This window comes from Bos taurus, chromosome 18 (genome assembly GCF_002263795.3).
Source record: "Bos taurus isolate L1 Dominette 01449 registration number 42190680 breed Hereford chromosome 18, ARS-UCD2.0, whole genome shotgun sequence".
NCBI lineage: Eukaryota > Metazoa > Chordata > Mammalia > Artiodactyla > Bovidae > Bos > Bos taurus.
This window is the reverse complement of record NC_037345.1, coordinates 63,998,733-64,022,285: the sequence shown is the minus strand read 5'-3', so window position 1 is coordinate 64,022,285 and position 23,553 is coordinate 63,998,733. Positions and strand designations below refer to the sequence as shown.

Here is a 23,553-nt window from a genome sequence, read left to right as displayed (position 1 = left end):
TTTGCGCGGCAAGTCTGAGGTGGCGAGGTTCGGTCAGGCGAGGGTGTCCGTGTGCGAGGTGAGCGCGCGGTGACCCGGGCCCGGACGCGACGGAGGGGACCTGGGGGCGAGCGGCCGGCTCGCGGGCAGGGAGGCGCGGGCGTCCCTGAGAGGACGCCGGGGCAGACGCGCCCCTTCGCGGGGAAGTCGATGGGGAGGGAGGCGCGAAGTCGCGGCCCTGCGGGGAAGGGGTGCGGGAGGCCGCGCGGGCGAAGTCGGTTCTGAGGAGGACGCGGCGGCCTCCCTGCTGCTCACGCCCTCTCTCCAATGCTGCCTCGGCCTGAAGGCCTTCCGGAAGGAGGGGTACGTCCGTCCTCGTCCTCCCACGTCGAGCACCTTGCTCCCCACAGCCAGGACCCCGCAGACCCCCCTTTTCAGGGCCCCTCCGCTCTCCCCTCCAAGAACGCGCTCCTTGGTCCTTGAGGACCCTCCCCGAGGACCCCACGGGCCTTCCCCTTCAGAGACACCTGTTGGCCTCCTCAAGGACGCCTGCCCTAGAAAACCCTCCTTCCCCCTTGAGGACTCCGCCCTTCCCTTCCGCCCCCCCCGTTTCGAAGATCCCCCCAGTTTTCCCCCTCAAAGACCCCCTGCCTTCCCCTCAGGACACCCTCCTCCTTGAGGACCTCCGCCCTCCGTTTCGAGGATGCCTCTCAGCCCTCTCTCTAGGACCCCACTCTCGCTCTCCCCGACCAGAAGCACCCGTGTTCCCCTCCAAACCCCCTGTCCCTTTCCCCCAGCCTCCCCCACATTCAGACCCCCCGCCGCTTTTCCTTAGGCTCTCCCTTCAAGATAGCGCCCTCAGCCTTGGGCCGGCCTTCCTCCCTCCCCTCTGTCCTGCTCCTGCCTCTCTCCAGGCTCCCGTTTATCTACCTCAGAGGCTCTCCTTCATTCAGCTCCCCCTTTACCTCCTGTCCCACCTTCATCTGCGTTTTCCTCTGGCCCACCTCTGCTCTCCCAGCCCTTACCTCCTCTCAGCCTTCCTGCTGGCCCCTACTTCCGCCTGGGCCCTGGTCCGTCCTTCCTGCTCCTTCCTGTGCCTCTTCGCTCAGCCCTCCTCCTCCACCTCTCGCACCTCTCCTCTCTATATTGTTTCCCTCAGTCCTGACCCCCTTCCTCTCCTTAGTTCTGCCTCTCCTTTCTGCTCCTCCTCTACCTCAGCCCCACCCCTTCTCTCTGGGTGCCTACTCCCTGGACACGTCTCCTAGCCCAGATGGGTTCTTCCTATCTACCTTGCCCCCCTCCTCCTCCTCTGCTCCAGCTCTGCATTCTGCCTGGCCTTGCTTTACTGTTTCCTCCATACCTCAGCACTTCTCTTTTGGTGGCTCCCTTCAGTCCCTGCTTCCTCCTGCCACAGCCTCTGCCCACCTGGAATCTCTTGGTCTTCACTCCCTTCTCCCAACTCTCGTCCCCTTTTCTCTGGAATTTCTTCCTTACTCTGAAATCAAGGAACCTACCACCACTCATATGTTTTTTAGGGACTCTCTGGCTTTTTTTTTTTTTTTCCCAAGTATTTAACATTAGCTGCTTTTATCCCTACTTTTCCCTCTCTAGGTGAGGAGAAAGGATTGTGACTCTTGCTGTAGCTTGGGACCTGGCTAGCCTAGGGAGGCAGGCTGCCAAGATTTCACAGTCATTTCTGCTACTCCTTTCTCAGAATCTTATACTGCAGCCTGTAGAGATAGAAATTCAGTTCAGTGGGGGTATCATACATCCAAAAAAAGGAAGTAATAACAAATTTAAAATTGATGGTAGGCAGAAAAGTATTTAGAAAAAATTACAGTCCTGTCATATGTTATCCCACACTAACTTCTAGCTAAAGAATTAAAATGTGTAAAGAAAATATATTTCAATATTTAACTGATTGCTGCCTTTTTCTTACAGATTTGTATGATTTCTTTATATGTTTTGCATAGGAATCCAGTCCTTTGTAGGATGAATGTAACGATCTTTCCTCATTTTGTATTAACTCATTTTTAAAATGATATTCTTACGTGGTTCATCAGTTAGTTCAGTTCATTGTGGTTTGGAGTTCAAATCTGTTCTCTTCAGTGCCATTTCTGAGATTTTTCTAGCCCGTGTCTGTGGATCTTCTAGACCTGATATTGTGACTGAGGCAACAACCTGTCTGTAGATGTACAAATCTGTGAATATTCATTTAGGCATTTGTGTGAAACGAGGTAACTTCCTTTGATTCACATAACCTCTACTGTCCAGTTAAACTGTGCAAACCATTTGTGAGTCTCTCTGTGTAATTTCTGCAGATCCTAAGGTTTCTGACTCTTTTCTTCATCTTCCACATCTTCCAGCCCACCATCTTCCACAACAGTGTGCTTTGAAGCAGCCTGCCTTTTAGAGTATCTCCATCCTTTGAAGGGTCAAGCTGTAAAAATGCTCCACATGAAAGAGGTTTTGGATGACATCTTGAGGAATCCCCAGCTCATTCATCTACATGATCAAGAAGAAAATCCAGAAACCACCCCCATAAGAAACCCAGAGGTTCTGAGAGTTTCTCATCAGAACTTTAGGTATTTTCAATCCCTGTCGGTGACAGGGCCTCACCAAGCTGTGAGCCAAATCCAGGAGCTCTGCTGGCGGTGGCTGCAGCCAGAGATCCACACCAAGGAGCAGATTATGGAGCAGCTGGTGCTGGAGCAGTTTCTGAACATCTTGCCAGAGAAAGTTCAGATATGGGTGAGGTCAAAACAGCCCAAGAGCAGCAAGGAAGCAGGAGACCTGGTGGCAGACTTGATCCAAGTATGTGAGGAGGAAGGTGAGAGGAGGGACTTTCTGAACATTTGCTGTATGCCTGGCATGTAAGAGGGAGCTAAATAAAAACTTGTTAAATGAATGAATGAATGAATTTTATAATCTCCAGTCTAATCTGCCTAATCTTACGTGAAATGAAAGAAACTTGAAGTTTGGTTTTTGCTTTTAATGCTATTTTCTGAGAGTATGCCTTCTCTCTGCTTTGTTCCCTGCCCTTCCACATTTCATTTTGAGCCTAAACTTTAGTGTCAACACAAAACAATACACAGTGGAAAAAAAAAAAAAAAGAGGGCATGCAATGTGGGAGATATGAGGCCTGAAATTTAAATTCTGTCAAAATTTGACTGGTCTCTTAGAAACTCAGAGTTACTAGACTGGAACTAAGGGCATTTCAATGATGATAGAAGAAAGCCATTCACTCCTAATAGCCCTTTGAATGAGATTGATACTAAAAACAAAGCTGAATGAAATTGATACTAAAAACAAAGCAATGTTTATATATATATATATATATATAGACAAGGAGAGAAAGGCAAGGGAAAAAGACTGGGATGTGGACCATTGGGATGGGTTGATTACATTGAAAAATATAAACAAGTAAATTTGAAATAAACATGAGGGTCTTGTATGGCTGAATGCTGATGTATCAAGGATTATGATTAGTCCAATTGTGTGCACCTGCATTCATTAAAAGAATTGTGAAGATGCTAATAGTAAACATATTGGACACTTAAAATGTACTACATTCTAAATATTTTATAATAGTGCTTTACTTCTCTTAGTAGTTCTTGAAATAGGTATTATCCTCCTTCTACAAATGAGAAGACAGGCACAGGGAGGTTGAATAACTTACCTGTGAAAGTGTTAGTCGTTCAGTTGTGTCTGACTTTTTGACCCCATAGCCTGCCAGGCTCCTCGCCAATGGAATTCTCCATGCAAAAAGACTGGAGTGGGTTGTCATTTCTTTTTCCAAGGGATTACGTCTGAGCCACCAGGGAAGCCCAACTTGCCTGTGGTCCACAATTATTAATAGTAATTGGCAGTCAGGATTCAGACCTGTGGCTGCCTCCAGTCTGTCCTCTTGTTAATCATGGCTGTTATACTGCCTCCAGTGCACATAGGGCCTATTGTCCCACAGAATTTTTAAACTTGGTCAAAGGCACCACCTTTGATGGAGCTGGAATTCAAGGGAAGGGAAAGAGCTTGCTAGGGTATGAGAAAGAAACTATAGAATAGTGAAAGATACTCTTGGAAAGAGGCCACAAGCAAGAAAGGACTTCAGGTTTCGTAAGGGAAGTGGTGGTCGTCTTCTAGATCCCTGAGTGAAAAAGATGTAATAAGAGTTGTTGTGGGTTTGTTTTTTTTTTTTTAATGCCTGTTTTGTGCTTCACATATGTAATGTTTAATCCTTACAGGAGCCCATAGAATTAGAGATATTATCGTAATTTTCATGTTACAATTGAGAAACTGAGGTTCCCTGGTGACTAAATGGATGGTGAAGCTAGGACCGTTGATACGAATAAAGAGGGAACTTCTGTTTTATTTGGAAGGCGCTGAAAATCAATGGAAGCATTTAGGGGTGGGAGATAACCAAACCTCTTCTCTGGAATTGCCACACTGAGCTGAGAAATGTTTTTTCGGTCTTGTCATAGGAAGTGCTGCTTCCGCCCATGGCAGGTGAGGGATTGGCAGGCTACTCTCTCTGTGGGTGCTGCCAGACTGGACTCAATGCTATGGTCATTCCTTTCCCTTCTAGGTTTCTCTCTTCAGAACTTTGTTCTTGCCGAAAAGAGAAACACCAATGAACACCAAAAGGAGGACACAGAGATGTCTGACAGTAAACCATTTGTTACATCTCAGGTGAGTCAGGTTTTCTTCTGACTTAGTTCTCCAGTATGAGGAGCTCCCCCTTCTGATTTCCAGACCTCTCCTATCTAATTAAACTTCCTCATTTCCTTAAAGTCTTTATATAAACTTTACCTAACTGAGCCTTTCCCTGGTTTCTGTATCAGAATTTTCTTCTGACTCTTTGTATTTGCTTTCCTGCTTTTTCTCACACTTACTGCCACCCCTACATACCATATCTTTAATGTTTTCTCTCTTTTCTTATCTCAGGAATAAATTTTTCATTGTTTATTATTCCATTTTATCTCCACTTTTGACTTAATCAAAGCAACCCTCGTGTGATTTGTACTATTATTATGCTCCTTTTTATATATGAAATAACTGTTGTGAATTTTTTAAAATTTGCTCCTTAATGTTCTTGTTAAATCATGTTTTGAAACCTAGAAGAAGCTAACATGTTGTGCTTCCTTTAGAAAAAAATTGATGTGTGGGGGAAGGCGTTTGACAATTAGGAAAACAAAGTGTTTAAATATGCTCCTTGAGGGAGAGATAAGGGGAAAAGGATTGAGAAACGTTCTAGATGATCTGTTCCTGAGAATAGCCCTCTGTCCCTACAGTGTTCATGTCAAGGATCCCAAGTGAAGATGCCCACAGAGACTGCTGAGGTAATATAAAAGAGCTTGTAAGTGGGTGGATTATGACAAACTGGGAGGCACCTGCCCCATCAAAGGGGCAGCTGTGACTCAGCTTCAGCTAATGGTGCCATGTGAGAATGTGAACCCAGATCTCTAGATCTTCTGATTTTTTAAAAAGAAGTAAAAATATCCAAATAATATGAATTACACCAATATTTTGGTGTTGGCAAATTTTGAAGAAAGAATAAAAAACACATGTGAGCCAAATAAACCCCTCTATAGAAGCTGGGCAGTCAGTACATGCTCTCTAGTTCATTGATCTGCATAATGTTTCCATGAAAACACAAAATATGTATATTAGTGAAATGGGTATCATAGTCTTATGTAGTCTTCCAATACCTGCTTTTTACATTCACCCTTCTGTTACCAAGAATGTTGCATGTAATTGTAATTAGTTTGTTATTACTGGATGATGATTATTATTCTGTGGTGTGATTATATGTGTGTTAGTCACTCAGTGATGATGGCATCTGGTCCCATCACTTCATGGCAAATAGATGGGGAAACAGTGGAAACAGTGGCTGACTTTATTTTTTTGGGCTCCAAAATCACTGCAGATGGTGACTACAGCCATGAAATTAAAAGATGCTTACTCCTTAGAAGAAAAGCCAAATAAATAAATTTTAAAAAAAAGAAAGAAATAGGGTTTTCACCAGCCCACCCTGTTTACCCGTTGTTCAACTGACTGCAAAAACAACCCTCACTATTGTTCCTTCTCTAAGAAAAATCTGGCCAAATCACCATCTGCTGGGTTTGGGTAAACTCCAGGAGCTGGTGATGGACAGGGAGGCCTGGCGTGCTGTGGTTCATGGGGTCGCAAAGAGTCAGACATGACTGAGTGTCTGAACTGAACGCTCAGTTGTGTCTGACTCTTTGCAACTGCAGGGACTGTAGCCTGCCAGTCTCCTCTGTCCATGGAATTCTCCAGGCAAGAATACTAGAGTGGGTTGCCATTCCTTTCTCCAGGGGATCTTCTCGGCTCAGGAATTGAACCCGGGTCTCCTGTGTTACAGGCAGATTCTTTACCATCTGAGCCACTGGGGAGCCCCAAAATCATAATACATTTATCTCTTCTACCGTAAATGAATGTTTGGGTCTGTCTTAGATTTTGGAGGTTATAAGGCAGTACACACGAGCAGATGTACCTAGGAATAGGTATATTTCTGGACCCAAAGTGGTTTACTAATTTATATTTCCCTGGTGGCTCAGACGTAAAGCATCTGCCTGCAATGTGGGAGAACTGGGTTCAATCCCTGAATCGAGAAGATCCCCTGGAGAACGAAATGGCAACCCTCTCCGGTACTTTTGTCTGGAAAATTCCATGGATGGAGGAGCCTGGTAGGCTACAGTCCACAGGATCACAAAGAGTCACACACAACTGAGCAGCTTCACTTTTAGCATCTTTTAAGAGGTCTCAAAAGTCCACATTCTAAGATTTTCCTTGGTGGCTCAGTCAGTAAAGAATCTGCCTGCAATGCAGGAGTTGGAGATTTAATCCTTGGTCAGAAAGATTCCCTGGAAAAGAAATGGGAACCCGCTCTCTAGTATTCTTGCCTTGGAAATCCCATGGACAAAAGAGCTTGCCTACAGTGGATGGGTCTCAAAGAGTCAGACATGACTGAGCAACTACACCACCACCACCAAGAGTCCACATTCTAGACAGTATTTGGTATTGTCGGACTTCTTAATTTTTGTCAGTTGAATGGGTATAAAGTCATACTTTGTCATTTTGAAATGCATTTTCTTGTTATAATAAGATTGGCTATCTCTTCATATTTATGAGCTGTTTGTGTTTTATGGATGAGTCACTGAGGCTTAACCTATCCACACTCACAGAACTTAAACCCAGAACTTAAACTCAGTTGTCTCTTAGACAATTGTCTCTTAAACTTAGAGCCAGAACTTTAACCCAGTTGTCTCTTTTTCCTGAAATTGAGGTATACTGCTCAGCTTTTATTTGCATTTTTCTCTCTTTATAAAGGAACTTAAAAGGATCTTTCTCCTCCAACACAAATCTCTAAAAATTAGCAGCAGGAGCTCTCTCAGAAATGCTCCTACTTCTCTCAGACTTCAAGACCAGAGAAAGATATACTTCTTTTTTCTCTTTCTTTTTTTATGTTTTAAATTATGAAAGTATGATAACACATTTACAGGAGTCTTGGAGAGTCCAGAACAAAGTTACATATAGTTCCACTATGTGGTGGTTGGTGGTTTAGTCGCTAAGTCGTGTCCAATTCTTGTGACCGCATGGACACATGGCCTGCCAGGGTACTCTGTCCATGGGATTCTCCAGGCAAGAATACTGGAGTAGGTTGCCATTTCCTTCTCCAGGGGTCTTCCTGACCCAGGAATCAAACCCAAGTCGCCTGCATTGCAGGCAGATTCTTTACCAACTGAGCTATGAGGGAAGTTCCACTATAAATTACAATTATTTTTAAGTAGATAAATTAAGATTTTTAGTTGGACTTTCAATATCAAACTCAAAATTAATAGAATGAATAAAAGTAGGAGGATATAGTAGATCTGAAGAGCACTGTGAACCAGTTCAACAGAATTCAGATTTATGTAGTTTTCACACAACAAGAGAATTCAAATTCTATTCAAGTTCCCATAAACTAGGAGACACTAGAACATATCCAGGGACATAAAACAAAGTGCAAAAATTTCATGGTCTGAAGGTATTGAAATCATATACAGTCTGTTCTCTTATCACTGTGGAATTATGTTAGAAATTAATACCAAAAGATATTGGAAAAAGTGTGACATTTCCCAAGGGAGATCTTTGACTTAGCCATTGAAAGTCTCTATAAAGTTAGAAGACTGAAAAAAAAACAGAGGATGATTGCAGAGAAGAAAGCATTTTAATGAGAAAGACTTAAAGGAAAGATACACTTATAAGTCCCTGAAACCTTTGGATTAGAGTCTTTCTGCTTGTCTGAATGTCTGCTTCATGGTCAGTCCCCTCTTATCAGGCACTTTTCCCCTCTTTGGGATAATTCCGGATTTCAATCATTTAGGAATATGTCTGGCATTTCAGGAGTTGGTGACTTTCGAGGATGTGGCTGTGCACTTCAGTCCAGAGGAATTACCCTATCTCAGTGCTTCTCAGAGGAACCTCTACCGGGAGGTGATGCTGGAAAATTACAGGAACCTGGTCTCCCTCGGTAAGCTGTGATGACCAGAATTGTTTCCAGACATTGGCATATGTCCCTAGTGGCCAAAATCTTTGGAAACAGGCTTTATTGTTCTTGTGTGTAAATTTGCACTTTCCCTATTATCTCAGAGTCTTTAGAAACCAGGCTGGGAGTGGAGTTCCTGGGGGTACAGGACAGAACCCCCAAGTTATAAGTCTCCTTCTTCAACAGGGTACCAGTTCCCTAAACCTGACATTATCTCACAGCTGGAAGAGGAGGAGTCACATGCTAGGGAGGAAGACGGGAGTACAGTGACATGTCAAGGTGAGCAGTGAGACCGGAATCTTGGGGAGACAACCCTGCTCAGTGAGCAGGGGCTGGGAGCTGGTCCTCAAAGCCCACTCAGCTTAGAGAGAAGGCTGGTAGGTGCTTTTATGTGAGGGGCACATGTGGCCTCACCGCATCATTTTCACTCAATACTTCTTTTATCTCCTCTCCACAGCTCATCTCTTCTCTCCTGCTCAGTTCCAGGGAGGCCAGTTTCCCTATCCTCTAGTGTTCAAGCCCCCACATTCATTTGTGCCTTTCCCCTGACAGCTAGAAATCAGAGGTCTTTCGTCTCTCACTGAGACAAGCAAAAACCTTGGTGTGATACCACTGCTCTTTCCAGCCCCACTCAGGGAGTTGACTTTATAAAGCACAAACTTTGGATCAGGTTCTTAACCACTCTCAAAAGAAAATCCAGACTTCTAGCAAAACATTTAAGTCCGTCCCAGTCTGGCCTAAAAGTCACATCCAGCTTCATCTCTCATAGATACTCCTAACAGAACCCTGTATTACTGCTCCCCAGGACTCTACTTTTCATAGTTCAGTGTCTGCTCAGAATAAGCTTGCCACCCACTTAACTGCTTGCTGAGCCCTAATGCCTTCCCCTCCCTGATCTTTTTCTGTTCCCAAAAGAAATTAATTACCCAAACTCTCCTTTTGTACATTTATAGCCTGATTAGAGTCTTTATACAGACTTAGGAACATCCATTTGGATAACACTTTGCTCAAAATCGACGTTTAATAAATGTTAAGTTGAATGGGTAAAACGAGAGATTGAGAGCCAAGAAAAGAGTTGGAATTCTCTTGCTTTATTCTGAGTGAGAGATTGTTGACCGGTGTACTCCACTGTTTCTTCAGTAGTCCTACAGAATTATGATAATAGGGGTTCTTTAAAAAAAAAAAAAAGTGTTCCCTAACAAGATTAATTAGAGAAATGCTACCTCTTATATCTCCCCTTTTGAGATCTGAGACGCTGGTTAAGGGATCTGAAGAGTCCTACAGGAGTGAAAGCTGACTTGCATCATACAGTATTGCCCAGATTGACCTGACAATAGAATCCCTTTATGGCCACAGTTATATTAGTTCCTCCAAAGAGTAGTGGTGTACCAAGCATGGTCTGGAAGTTTCAGCCAAGCCCCAGTCCCACCTCTTCTCTGGTTTCCTTCTCATTCTCCTGTCGGTGACTCTGGCATCTTCGTCAGTGTTCAGTCCTCCTAGGTGGTCTCTTCTGCCTCACCCTCACCTGTCCTTACTTACTCTCTTCTCCATCCTTCTCCCGCTCTCTCCTTAGGTTCCCAGAAAACTCAAACCTCTGTACTCTTCTGTAGTTTTTGGTCTTTTTCTTCTGTTTCTACTATAATGATGTTTCTCTCTGAGTAAAAATAGTAGAGGGCCTTTTACATTTCTTTTAGATTGGGAGGAGCAATCAGAAACCAAAGATCTAACTCCAGAGCAAAGCCTGCCTGTAGAAAAATCATCTTCAGGGGCAGGAATAGAGGATTTGGAGGCAGGTGATTCCTGGTATACCCACACAGGAGAGTCTTCTGATGATCCCCTGGAGTCGCAACAGGTCAAGCCAGCGGAAGTTTTGAGTCCCACAGAAATGAGTGACCCGAAGACCCTTAATCAGGAAGGAAGCCACGAGGGTGATCAACTAGAGAAAAGCTTGGAACTTAACAAACCATCGGAGAGTCTTCCTGGAAAGGATCCCCAGGAGCACACCACTCCTGAAGTCTGCACCAGGTCCCAGCTGGCCCACAACTTATTTTTCCTCCAAGAGAACAAACACTACAGATGTGAATTTTTCGACAGAAATTTTAGTACCCGACCAGGCCGGGAGAAACACCAGCAGATCCATACGGGGAAGAAGCCGTTTGTATGTAAACAGTGTGGGGAAGCCTTCTACCTCATGCTACACCTCACCAGACATCAGAAGACTCACTCAGATGGGAAGTCCTTGACCCAGCGTGCAGATGTCTACGGCCGCGTGAGAATTCAGAGTCAGGACTACCACGAGTGTTTCCAGTGCGGCAAGGCTTTTATCCAGGCTGTGCATCTTTTCCAGCATCTCAAAGCCCACGAAGTAGCGATGGCCCTGCCGCTTGAGTTGCCCCGAAACAAGATGTATTTGATTCGATATAAGCGACAGCACGACTACATTGGAGAAAGAGCCTATCAGTGTTGCGACTGCGGCAGAAGGTTCCGTCAGAGTTCACACCTCATCCAGCACTACAGGATTCACGCTCAGGAGAGGCCTTACCAGTGCCAGCTGTGTGGCAAGTGTTTCAGCCAACCATCCTACCTCACTCAACATTACCAGCTCCATTCCCAAGAGAAGCCCCTTGAGTGCCGTCACTGTTGAAAACCCTCCCGTCAGAACATTTCTCAGCATCTTAGGCTTTCTCCTGGAGAGAGACCCCTCAAGTGCTCTGAATGTAAGAGGGTCTTCCACCAGCCCACCCACCTTGTTAACAACTTGAAAATGTGTCACGGTGTAGTCAGAACACAGCAAGAGGTTGCAAGGGGATAGGACAATCTTTTTGCAGACGGACAGCACGTGTGTCAGTCACTGAGGCAGAAAACCTTACAGAGTACTTTTGTTGCATGGGAAAGAAGCCGATAGATTTTACCCTTCTCTGGTGGTGTCCACAGAATGGAGAACCTCGATTTTGACATCCTGGCAAAAAATTTGTGACTGGCAGGTGGGCTCCAGACAGGAACTCTGTTGCCTGAATTTTTACAGGAGTGCTCACATACAATATCTTTACCACATGGGATGTATCAGCACAGGGCATCGTAAAAAGGTTTTTGAGGTGTACCTATAGTGATCAATCCACAAAGCTGAAGCAATCGGTAATGTGTTTACATAGTAGTTCATAATTTTGAAAACATTGTCATATGTATTATTTGATCTTTTAAGGAGTGCTGCACTGCACCTAGTTTGACGATATTTATTTCATATTTACAGATGGCGCAAACTTGAAACTCCAGGTTGTCATTTGATTTGACCTGGGTTTTAAGTGATGAGACAAGAACTGAACCCCAGCTTGGTTTGGTTCAATTATTTGGTTTTTGAGAGTCCATGAGATACTTATTTTAAATCTTGATGCTCAACCCAGGTTTGTTTTATTCCTGCCACATCCTCTCTGAGGAAAAGTAACAGCTGTACTGACTGAAGCCACCTTCCTTTTTAGTAATTTCAGTGTTATTTCATGTTAAATCAGATGGGAACACTTGTAGTATTAGGGGATCAAAAAGATTTTTAAAGTGAAGTTCTGATAGCCATTGCTTTTACAATTTAGGATTAGATGAATTTTGGGGACACTGATCAGTGAAGTATATTTTTGCTAAACACTTTCTTATAATTGGTCTTGTAGATCGTAAATCTGCTTCTGATCAAATAGAATTTTTTGTAATTTTATATTTGAGGGTTTGGGGTTTTGTATTTTTGAAAAAGGAAGGAGTATTTGAAAGCTGTTTCTGTTCTTGGACTCTGGCATCGTCAGCACAGCCAGCTTCACATAAAGTCCTATTTCTATGCTGGGCATACTTCACTCAAAAGTATGAGCCACGGATTGCACTAAAAATCCCTTTCATACCATACTGTTCTAATGTAAAGGTTTTGCATCACCGACTTGAATGATGGTCAGACGCAAAGACACGGGAACCAAGTGGACCTGGTGTCTCAGAATCTGACTCCTTGCCTGGCAGGGTGGGTTGTGTCTATCGTTATTCACTGCCTTACTTTTTCTCATCCTGACATTTCTGATCTATGATGTGTGGCTCCAGAGTCATGAAATTAAAAACAAACATGACTCATTAGGACCTGCACCAGCCAAATGAGCACTTGCTCCACATGGGCGCTCACTCACAGCCCCTCTTCCTTGTTTCCCAAGTCCCTGATGAGACAGCCCTCACTGACTGGCCCTGTTTCCCCCCAGGGACCACCCTCCCACCCACTGTATATTTGTTTCTGATCCTGCCACCACTACCTCAAAGGAACATAATGTCAGTGTGGCTTATTGTTGATGTTGTTAATTAACCTATATTTGTTTCTGTTTGTAATTTATAAATATCTCTCAGGAGAAACTTTGAGGAGAGCTTCCAATTTCTCTTGAAACTTTTACCTACTGAATTCTAGCATCTAGCAAGTGGATTTTACCTACAGCCATTTTTACTCTGTCATACTATAATGGTGATTTTTTAATTTTCCTCATCCCTTCTACATTTAGTAGTTAGAATTCTGTGAGGAAAAGTTGCTTCCCTGTATTTTTATTCAGTAATTTATTTTATCAGGATGGATTTGTGGCATGGGCTGTAATTCAACACGACCATTACTTATTTTAGAATTGTTCCAGCTCTGGCCACTGGGAGTCCTTTCATGTTGGTTCCTATGCCTTTTCAACCAGACCCCATCCTTTTCTGAACAGTTGTAATTTTTCCTTAATCTCTCCTTTCAACTCCAGGAAAACCCTGTAATTTCTTCATGATAATTTCTACCTCACCACACTACCTTGTGAAATCTTCTTTCCCCGGGATCATAGCTTTACTCACGCCCTTGTCAGTCTGCCATTTCATTTCTTCCTTCACCATTTTTGCTAAATCTCCATACTACTTCAATTATTATTTAATACACTTTCTTTCAATTGTGTCATCTCTGTTTTTTTAAACTTCAGTATATCTACCTAAAAAGGAAAATTTTAGATCAACTCAAAGTGTCTTACCCACACCGTAATCAGATTTTCCTTGTCATTTCTGAGATGTCCTTTTATAGCTGACTTGTTTGAATCTGGATCCAAATGTGCTCCATTGATTGCATTAGGTTGTCTGATTTCAAGTTCCTCTTAATCTAAAGCAATCTCCTCTCACTTTTTCTTAATGCCTTATGTGACCCCAAGAATAATGTAGAAATATATTTCCCCCCTCTCTCCACCCAATTCCTAATATAGCTAACAGTTTTTATATTCTTTATATTAAGGTTTAACTTTTTAAATTTAGAAGCACTCATTTTTTAATTTATTTTTAATTCTGATAAATCCATGACAAAATTAAGTGGAGTCACATTATTGTGCAGTGGATACTCAGGACTTTTTCATCTTGAAAAACTCAAATTCTGTATCCATTAAACAATAACTCCCCATTTCCCCCTCCCTCCAGCCATGGCAACCATCATTCTAGCTCTCTTTTTTTTTTTTAAGCTTTGTGTGATTATGCAAGTAGTATTGGCAGAAACAAGGTCAGTTGTCCTGTGGAATGTCCCCCTTTCTAAATGTGTCCGTTTGCTTGCTGTGGTATCCTGAATTTGTCCCTCTCTCTGTATTTTCTCTAAGTGGAAGTTAACGCTAAACTCTGGAGAATTTAATTTGATTCATCTTCAGCTGCTTTGGCAAGTATACCTCGTAGGTGGTTTTGTGTACTTTATATCATATCCCATCAAGCTTTTTGCCCTTCCCAAAGGTCTAGGCTCTTGAAGTCATTCTCCAAGCCACTGCACCATTCACAGGCAGAAAGGTTTCAGAGTTTTCACCATCTGTGGACTCTTCATGATCCATCTGCATGTTCCTTCTTTATCACCTCTTCTAGACTTTTCTTTATGTGCCTCCCTCCATTACTCCATCCTGATCTTTAGATATTTGGATTAAGAGGTGATGGAGACTCCTTGAGGGGGTCTGCTGTGGGCCATTTGTCGAGGGCCCTGGCCAAGGCTTCTTAAGAGGCCTTAACTCCAGAAAGCCAGGGAACATCAGACTTGACTCTCTTCCGATGCTTCTTTCATACCACAGATGGCAGCGGCGACAGCATGGATAGTTAACTCTGCCGGTCATCCCTGGACTAGTGGGAATTTATGGAATAAGCACAAGCCACTGCCTCCATACTTTACAAGCTGAACTCGAGCTGCCTGTGGTGGCAGGTGCCTCAGCCTGTTCTCTCTCACCTTGCTGCTTTTCTTCCTGCCGTTCTAGTGGGCCCCCAAGACAATGCTATTCTTCCTGGCTTTTCCCAACCAGTTCCTAGTACATCAGGCAGTTTGGGCACTGCTCTTACACTCAGGTTAATGTTTTTTAAATTTAGAAACACTCATGTTTTAAGCTTTCTTTGATTATGCAAGTAATACATATCTGTTCAAGACAATTAGAAAATACTATCATCTTTGAGGTTTTGGATTTTTGTTTTTTAATACTTGTATTTTCCTGTCTTAGATATACTTGCTGCTGAAAGAGGTATACACCGTTCAGACATTTTTTCCTGTGTGTAGGTTTATATAGATTTTTAAATAAAATACATACTATTTTAAAAGTTGAAATTTTTCTTCTAATATATCATGAACATCTTCTTACATATATTCCCCAGTTTCATCTTTCAGGACTGCCTGATACTTGATTGCATAGATGTGGCCTAGTTTATTTCACTAGACTTCTAGGGTTGGAAACTGGGGATACTGTTCTTTATCTCTCTTTTTTTTATTCCATCGTGAACCTTTTAAAAATTTGTTTTTATTTAGTTATAATTAACATACTGTATTATATGAGGATGGGGGGATAGACCAGAAAGTTGCAGGGGATTAAGAAGTACAAACTTCCAGCTATAAAAGAAGTCACAGGAATGTAATGTACAAATAGGGAATATAGTCAGTAATATTGTGACAGCTCTGTGGTGGCAGATGGTAAGTGGGCTCATTGTGGCGATTGTTTGGTAATGTATGAGAATACTCACTCGCTGTGTTGTACACCCGACACTCACCTCTTATGTGTGCACTGCTTCCGCTTTACCTCCTGAGTCTTGGAATCTCACCGCAACTGGCTGTGATGTCTTTGCACGTGGTTGTGTTCCCCACGGAGAAGTTCCAGCAAGGCTTTGGAAGCACTTGAAGGCTTTGGAAGCATTCCTGGCCTTCTCTGCTCAATGTCTAAAAGATTTTTAGATTTTTTTTTCTCTTGGGAGCAACTAAACTACTTAACTCTCCCCTATACTCACTTTCTCCAAGAAGAATTTGCACTCTTAACCCCCCTTAGGGAATAAGAGGCCTGATGTCAGGCCTAGAAAGATCCACAGATGAAGTAGTTTGTTCAGACCCTCATTTAACCAGTTGTGTTAGGTTTACTTTCCTCATTAAATAGTATTAAGCATATTAAATAAAATTTGAGAAGCACAGCAGGCTAATAAACTACGCCGGGGTGCTCTCATCAGAGCACACAGCCAGGACCATGCCTGTGTTCACTGGGTGAGGACCCCTTGGCAGGGCAGGGAGAGCATGGGCTTTGGAACCAGGCAGACCTGAAGCCAGAGCCAGCCCCCTCCTCAGAAGCTGATTAACCTCGCTTTCTTAAGAATTGCGGTGACGGTGCCTCCCGCTGGGGCTCTTGAAAAGCCTGGAGCTCCTCTGTGCAACAGAGCCTAACAGTGCCTGGTACATAGCAGGCACTCAGGGGGTGCTTTTCTCTTAGTGATTGCTGATAAACCACAGCCGTACATCAGACACAGCCACATCTTATCATATTTTAGTATTCACTGTACTTAACAATTTTTTTTCCTTTGAGTAAATATTTTTCATATAATTACAGATTTAAAGTTCTCTTTTTCTTACTAATTTGTAATGACAATTTAAAAATGACAGTGATGAAAAGGTTCGATTAACAGATCATAGAGCATTGTATTTGTAGTTGCTTGCTTAAGATAGATTTCCAAAAAGTGGTATTACCAGATGAGACGTGAAGAGCATTTCTGTGGTTCTCAAAAGATAGCGCAGAATTTGTTTCCCGAGGGGCAGCACTCACAGCCGCCAGCTAAGGGCAGGGCGGGAGGAGGGTGGGCAGGGATGTGCATAGCTAATCAGTCACACTGGCCCTGAACTTGAAGACTGGCCCACACCTTTCTCAGCATTTGCAAAGAAATGTCTTTGCCACGCCTGGTATAAATAAGGATGTGAACAACTTTGCCAGCACTGGATATTCATTACTTAAACCAACAAAATGTTTTCTTGTCTGATAAGCCCAAAAAGTGATTCTTGCTAACTCATGGATTCCTTCCCGCCTGTGTATGCTTTTCAACTTCTCTCTGTATAATCTCGGCCTTTGGTCCATTTTACTATTGTGTCTTTGTGCCTTTTTTTTTTTTTTTTTTTTACTGATTTGCACGAACTGCTTTTTCCTTTTTTTCAAGTATGCATTTCTGAAGGATTCCTGCTGTTCATTTGAGAGCAGTACTTGACTCATTAAAAACAATTTCAATTTTATGAAAAGGTAGATCTCTCTCTCTGCCTTGCCGTCCCCGCCCCCCCCCCCCCCACTCCAATGCACCATAAACACCATTAACATTTTGGTCATTTTGGTTTGTTTTCTCATAATTTTTTTTTTGGCTGCATATACTGCATGCGGGATCTTAGTTTCCCAAACAGGGATTGAACTTGAGCCCCCCTGTGTTGGGAAGCACAGGGTCTTAACCACTGGACCGCCAGGGAAGTCCTCTGTTTTCTGCAAACTAGTACAGCCACTATGGAGAACAGTGTGGAGATTCCTTAAAAAACTGGAAATAGAACTGCCTTATGATCCAGCAACCCCACTGCTGGGCATACACACTGAGGAAACCAGAAGGGAAAGAGACACGTGTACCCCAATGTTCATCGCAGCACTGTTTATAATAGCCAAGACATGGAAGCAACCTAGATGTCCGTCAGCAGATGAATGGATAAGAAAGCTGTGGTACATATACACAATGGAGTATTACTCAGCCATTAAAAAGAATACATTTGAATCAGTTCTAATGAGGTGGATGAAACTGGAGCCTATTATACAGAGTGAAGTAAGCCAGAAGGAAAAACATAAATACAGTATACTAACACATATATATGGAATTTAGAAAGATGGTAACAATAACCCTGTGTACGAGACAGCAAAAGAGACACTGATGTATAGAACAGTCTTATGGACTCTGTGGGAGAGGGAGAGGGTGGGAAGATTTGGGAGAATGGCAATGAAACATGTAAAATATCATGTAGGAAACGAGTTGCCAGTCCAGGTTCGATGCATGATGCTAGATGCTTGGGGCTGGTGCACTGGGACGGCCCAGAGGGATGGTATGGGGAGGGAGGAGGGAGGAGGGTTCGGGATGGGGAACACATGTATACCTGTGGCGGATTCATTTTGATATTTGGCAAAACTAAAACAATTATGTAAAGTTTAAAAATAAAATAAAATTAGAGAAAAAAAAAAATAAATAAAAATAATTACCAGACTACGGAGGTGCTTGCCTCTAGGGAGTAGTGGGGAGGAACTCTGGTTGCCTTGGTACCTCTCCTCTATCTCACCTACTCACACGTGTGGCCGTTTTACTATTTTAAGATGGTCATAGCTTTCATTGAGCTGTGCTCATCCCATGTGTGCATGGCGTGTTTTTTCCATGTAATTGTACACCTCACACACTGCCCTGTCACCCTGGTCAGCCATTTTCCCCTTGTTCACAGCTGCACAGTATGCCCAGAGATTTATCTGTGTGTGTCCCTCCCTCTGTTTGAATGTTTAACTTAGTTCTGTTTTTTCACAATTGTAAAGAATACTGTGATGAACATTTTGGTCCTTAAAATATTTTTCTAAACTTAGGATTCTTTAAGATTTTGCCAAAGGGGAATTCCTGTATCGGAAGGGGAATGATTGTATTGGAAGGGAAATACTTGTTTAAGGTTCCTAATACACATCTAAGTTTTCCTTCGAAAACATAGCAATTTGCACTGCCACCATTAACTCATGACTATGTTTTCCACACATTCTCGCTAGTATTATGTATTAAGAGTACTTTTCACCTTTGCTAATTTAACAAGGGAAAGGACGTTAATTTTAATTGTGTGTGTTTAGTTTTTAAGGACACTGAATATTTTCCTCTGAGCTTCTTAAGCAGTTATATTTCTTCTCTTTGCATTCATTGTCTGTGTGGCTTTAATATCTTCCAATCAATTTGAGCAGTCTCTTTATTAAAGGATATTATCTGTCTTCATTTTGGCCATAAACATTTTCCTGTTTGTTTGGATAATTTTTTTGTCAAGGTTTCAGTTTTTATATAGCTCAATTCTTCCAATATCTTTTCTAAACCTAAAAATCTAACCTTCTCTAAAGATTAATGTTTTATTCTGCAGTTTTTATTATATAAAATATACTTTAACTATTACTGAATTTACTTTGAATGTATAATGTGAAAATAAAAACGGTCTCCCGTTAACTGCCCCGACATCAATTTTAGTAAATGACACATCAAGTCATAATATGTTATTTTATAATACAGTTCTATATCTGTATCATCCAAATTGTTTGTTTTGTCACCCTTTACATATCCTAGATCTATATTTTTAACTTGCGTATAGCCTTATGAGTTTTCTGTCATTGCGCCTTTAAAAAGTACATTTATGTGTATGTGTATTTATATGAGAAAGATACGATTGTTACTCTTCTGAATAAAAAATTTGTTTACCAGTTAAAAACAGCTGTTTGATGATTATTGAAGTGAACTTACAAATCAGTTAGGAAGAATTGACCTTGTTACATTTATTGGCATCCAGGAATATGATGTTCTTTTATATATTCAGGCATTCTTATCAACTGGTAAAGCTTTGTGGGTTTTTGTTTTTCTCATAAGTTTTCCTTAGTTATTCCCACATACTGTTGCCATCCTAGGCTCCGTTGTGTAGGCTTTTTCTTGTTTATTATAATTCCTCCAAAAGCCAGCATCCTAGGAATGGGGTTACTATTCCTAGTGTTGCCCCACTGCATGCACTCAAGCTAGCCAAACCCTATGCTTCCAGAAGCAGGTGGGAAGCAGAGATTATCCGAAGGAAAATGCAGGAAAAGCATCGCATTAAGTATGTGAGCACACGTACACACACACATAACTTATAAATACCACCCCCATATCCCGCCCCCAGCCTCAGTTTTGAATCTCTCACTCTGGGTCCAGGGCTGGGGCCCAGGCCATCTGATTATCAGGTCTCCTCTAGGGGGGACCCTGAAAGAGCGAGGAAGTACAGGACCCATTGCCATGATACCTGGCCCACTTCAGCCTTTCAGATAAAAGCCTGGTTTGGATTAGCTGACCATAGGTTTCGTCGTTTGTTTTCTTGGGCTTTGGTTTTTCTTGTGGGGTGGGGCAGGATTGGCCATACCGCATGATTTACGGGATCTTAGTTCTCCCTACCAATTGTAGGAGCCAGCCAGAGCTCCAAAGGGTGGCACCTGACTGGGAAGCACTGTCTCCTGCTTTCTTTTAGTTTCGTTCTATTATAGAATGCAAATCAAAAATTAAGTTTCCAGTTTTAACCACATTTCCATCCTAAAGGAAATCAACCCTCAATATTCATTGGAAGGACTGATGCTGAAGCTACAATACTTTGGCCACCTGATGTGAAGAACAGACTGTCTGGAAAAGACCCTCATGCTGGGAAAGATTGCGGGCAGGAGGAGAAGGGGACAACAGACGATGAGATGGTTGGATGGCATCACCAACTCGATGGACATGAGTTTAGGCAAACTCAGGGAGATAGTGGACAGGGGAGCCTAGCGTGCTGCAGTCCATGATGTCACAATGAGCCAGACATACCTTAGCCGCTAAAAAACAACAGAACAAAAACATTAAGTTGGGGATTCTATTTCTTCAGTGTTAAAAGAGAGACCGGCACATACATATCAACTCAGTGTGGACTTGGCACCTGGGAAGGGGGTCTTACTATCAAAGAAGGACAAGCCCTGGCGACCCAGAAGGAGGGACTTTTAACCTTTATTTTTAACATGGACATTATTTCTGGTCAAGGTGCCCTTTTTCCTAAATAATTGAAGCAGATGTACAATGCATATATGTTAGGCCAAAAAGATGCTATTTTAGTTAGCATGGAATTCAGGTTAACCCATGTATGAGCCGGAATGGCTTTCCCTATGTCTCAATACGTGAAAACTTCTTTTTTTCAACGGCCACAAGGAAAATGTGGGGCCTGTGAGGCTGAGTTTCTGGATACCTCCCCTGTCCTGGGGCTTCCCATGTGGCCCAGTGGTAAACAATCTGCCTGCCAGTGCAGGAGATGCAGGTTTGATGCCTGGGTCGGGAAGAATCCTGGAGGAGGAAATGGCAACCCATTCCAGTCTTCTTGCCTGGAGAATCCCATGGACAGAGAAGCCTGGTTGCTACAGTCCAGGAGGTCTCAAAAAGTCGGAGGCCACTGAGCATGCCCTCACACACAGGAAGGAAACAGAAATCAACCATCCTCTGTAACGTAGACAGGACTGAATTACAGATTGCTATGGCTAGGCTCCTAAAAACCAAACGAAAACAGACAGACAAAGCCGCACATGCATGATTTGTTCTCCCTGGAGGTCTGAACGTCTAATATCTGCAGAGGCTGGGCAAACACACCCAGTGAATTATTTAGTGAATTAGTGAGTCCAGCCAATTGATAGAATAGGGGGTGACCGGGGCTCTGGAGAAATGGGATCTGTTGGAATGAGGCGGCCGCTCCAAGCTCTTGCCAGCTGGTGGTGGTGGACCAAGCATCGCCAGATTCCCTGATACTTTTCAGGCGAACCCGAATTCCAGGTGGTGGTGGTTTTAATTTCTTGACTTGGCAGTTAATTCAAATATAAAGGGCTTCTCAGCTGGTGCTAGCGGTAAAGAACCTGCCCGCCAGTGCAGGAAGACAAGAGAGACTTGGGTTCAATCCCTGGGTTGGGAAGGTCCTAACCAACCAGAGGGAGGAAGAAACGGAAATGGCACTGTGCATGTCAAATGCCCCCCTCCAAGGTTCAATCCTAGCCCAGCCATGCACCCATGCACCACCTGTGTGACGTTAGGCAAGTTGCTTGACCTCTCTGTGCTTTGGTTTCTTTATCTGAAACATGTAGGAATAACAATGTCCCCTCATCCACCATAGAATCATCGTGAGGATTAAGTAAAGTTAGTACAGGTGTGACTGTGGGTAGTGCCTGGTATGTGAAACACTGTGTCTCTATTGTTTTCTCCAAATGGGTGCGTCTGTGTTTCTCAGAACTGCTTGGTAAGGCCTCTGCATGGATATAAATAACAATACCACAAACATCATAATCGGGGACTTCCCTGGGGTCCAGTGGTTAAGAATCCGCCTGCCAATGCAGGGGACCCGGGTTCGATCCCTGGTCTGGGAAGATTCCACATGCTGCGGGGCAGCTGAGCCTGCGCGCTGTAAACTGAAGCCTGTGCGCCCTGGAGCCCGTGCTCTGCAACAAGAGTGAGTTGAGTGTGAGTGAAGTCACTCAGTCGTGTCCGACTCTTTATGACCCCATGGACTGTAGCCTACCATGCTCGTCCGTCCATGGGATTTTCCAGACGAGTACTGGAGTGGGTTGCCATTTCCTTCTCCACTGCCACAAGAGAAACTACCGCCATGAGGATGCCATGTATTGCAACCCTAGAGTAGCCCCCATTCGCTGCAACTAGAGAAGGCCTGTGTGCAGCAAGGAAGACCCAGTGCAGCCAAAAGTAAATAAATAACTTAAGAAACGTCATGATCTGAAGCAGTGGAGGGGAGCAGACACCCTGGATTTGAGCGATTGGCCAATGCGAGACATCAGCATGGCTGCTGAGTGGCACGAAAGCATCGCTTCAGGGGTAGGGTGAGATTTTTTTAGGAACTGCCTCTCCACGAGTGCCACCCACAGTATTTCCACCCCACCAGCTCATAGCTCTGGCTTACATGCCTCCACTCACGGTGGCCTCACTTAGAGCAGCGGTTCTCAGACAAGGATGATCATGCCCCCCACAAAAGGGATCTGTGGCACCATCTGGGGACATTTTTGAGTAGAGACGGGATGTTGGTCAGCATCCTGCAATGCACAGGACCACCACCACAGCAAAGACGGATCCGGCTCCCTAGCAACAGCGGCTTGACCAAGCCTTCCACTTTGACTACTCAGTCTTGAATCCCTGATACTACATCAGCAGAATGATAACCAGGATTTATATATCGTTTTCCAAGACTTCCCCTTCCAATGCAGGGGTTGCAGGTTCGATCCCTGGTTGGGGAGATAAAATCCCACATGCCTTGTGGCCAAAAAAAACCCCATAAAACAGAACCAATATTGTAAAAAAAATTCAATAAAAACTTTTAAAATGGTCCATATTTTTTAAAGACTTTTTTTAAAGTTTTTTAAAATATAAATTTATTTATTTTAATTGGAGGCTAATTACTTTATTGTATTGGTTTTCCCATACATTGACTGCATCCGCGACGGGTGTACATGTGTCCCCCATCCTGAACCTCCCTCCCCATCCCATCCCTCTGGGTCATCCCAGTGCACCAGCCCCCTGTCTCATGCATCAAACCTGGACTGGTGATTTGTTTCACATAAGATAATAACATGTTTCAATGCCATTCTCCCAAACCATCCCACCCTCACCCTCTCCCACAGAGTCTAAAAGACTGTTTTATACATCTGTGTCTCTTTTGCTGTCTCACATACAGGGTTACCATTACCATCTTTCTAAATTCCATATATATGTGTTAGTATACTGTATTGGTATTTTTCTTTCTGGCTTCACTCTGTATAACAGGCTCCAGTTTCATCCACCTCATTAGAACAGATTCAAATGTATTCTTTTTAATAGCTGAGTAATATTCCATTGTGTATATGTACCACAGCTTTCTTATCCATTTGTCTGCTGACGGACATCTAGGTTGCTTCCATGTCCTGGCTATTATAAACAGTGCTGCGATGAACATTGGGGTACACGTGTCTCTTTCA

General features: G+C 43.2%; 1 protein-coding gene across 2 annotated transcripts; it reads left to right on the top strand.

The window, feature by feature from the left end:
• Window positions 1–17,644, top strand: ZIM2 (zinc finger imprinted 2). 2 transcript variants are annotated; one of them, XM_059876526.1, is made up of 7 exons: window positions 1–58; window positions 2,346–2,809; window positions 4,562–4,665; window positions 5,268–5,315; window positions 8,383–8,509; window positions 8,711–8,803; window positions 10,219–17,644. In XM_059876526.1, exons 2-7 carry the CDS (start codon window positions 2,428–2,430, stop codon window positions 11,166–11,168), a joined length of 1,704 nt encoding a protein of 567 aa, XP_059732509.1. In that variant the 5' UTR covers window positions 1–58; window positions 2,346–2,427; the 3' UTR covers window positions 11,169–17,644.
• Window positions 17,645–23,553: the final 5,909 nt, after the last annotated feature.

Bases quoted from the DNA above. Each gene is read 5' to 3' on its own strand.
- ZIM2 (XM_059876526.1), top strand. From the start codon at position 2,428: ATGCTCCACATGAAAGAGGTTTTGGATGACATCTTGAGGAATCCCCAG. The intron at 5,316-8,382 runs GTAATATAAAAG...CTGGCATTTCAG, and splicing joins TGCCCACAGAGACTGCTGAG to GAGTTGGTGACTTTCGAGGA. The intron at 8,510-8,710 runs GTAAGCTGTGAT...CTTCTTCAACAG, and splicing joins CAGGAACCTGGTCTCCCTCG to GGTACCAGTTCCCTAAACCT.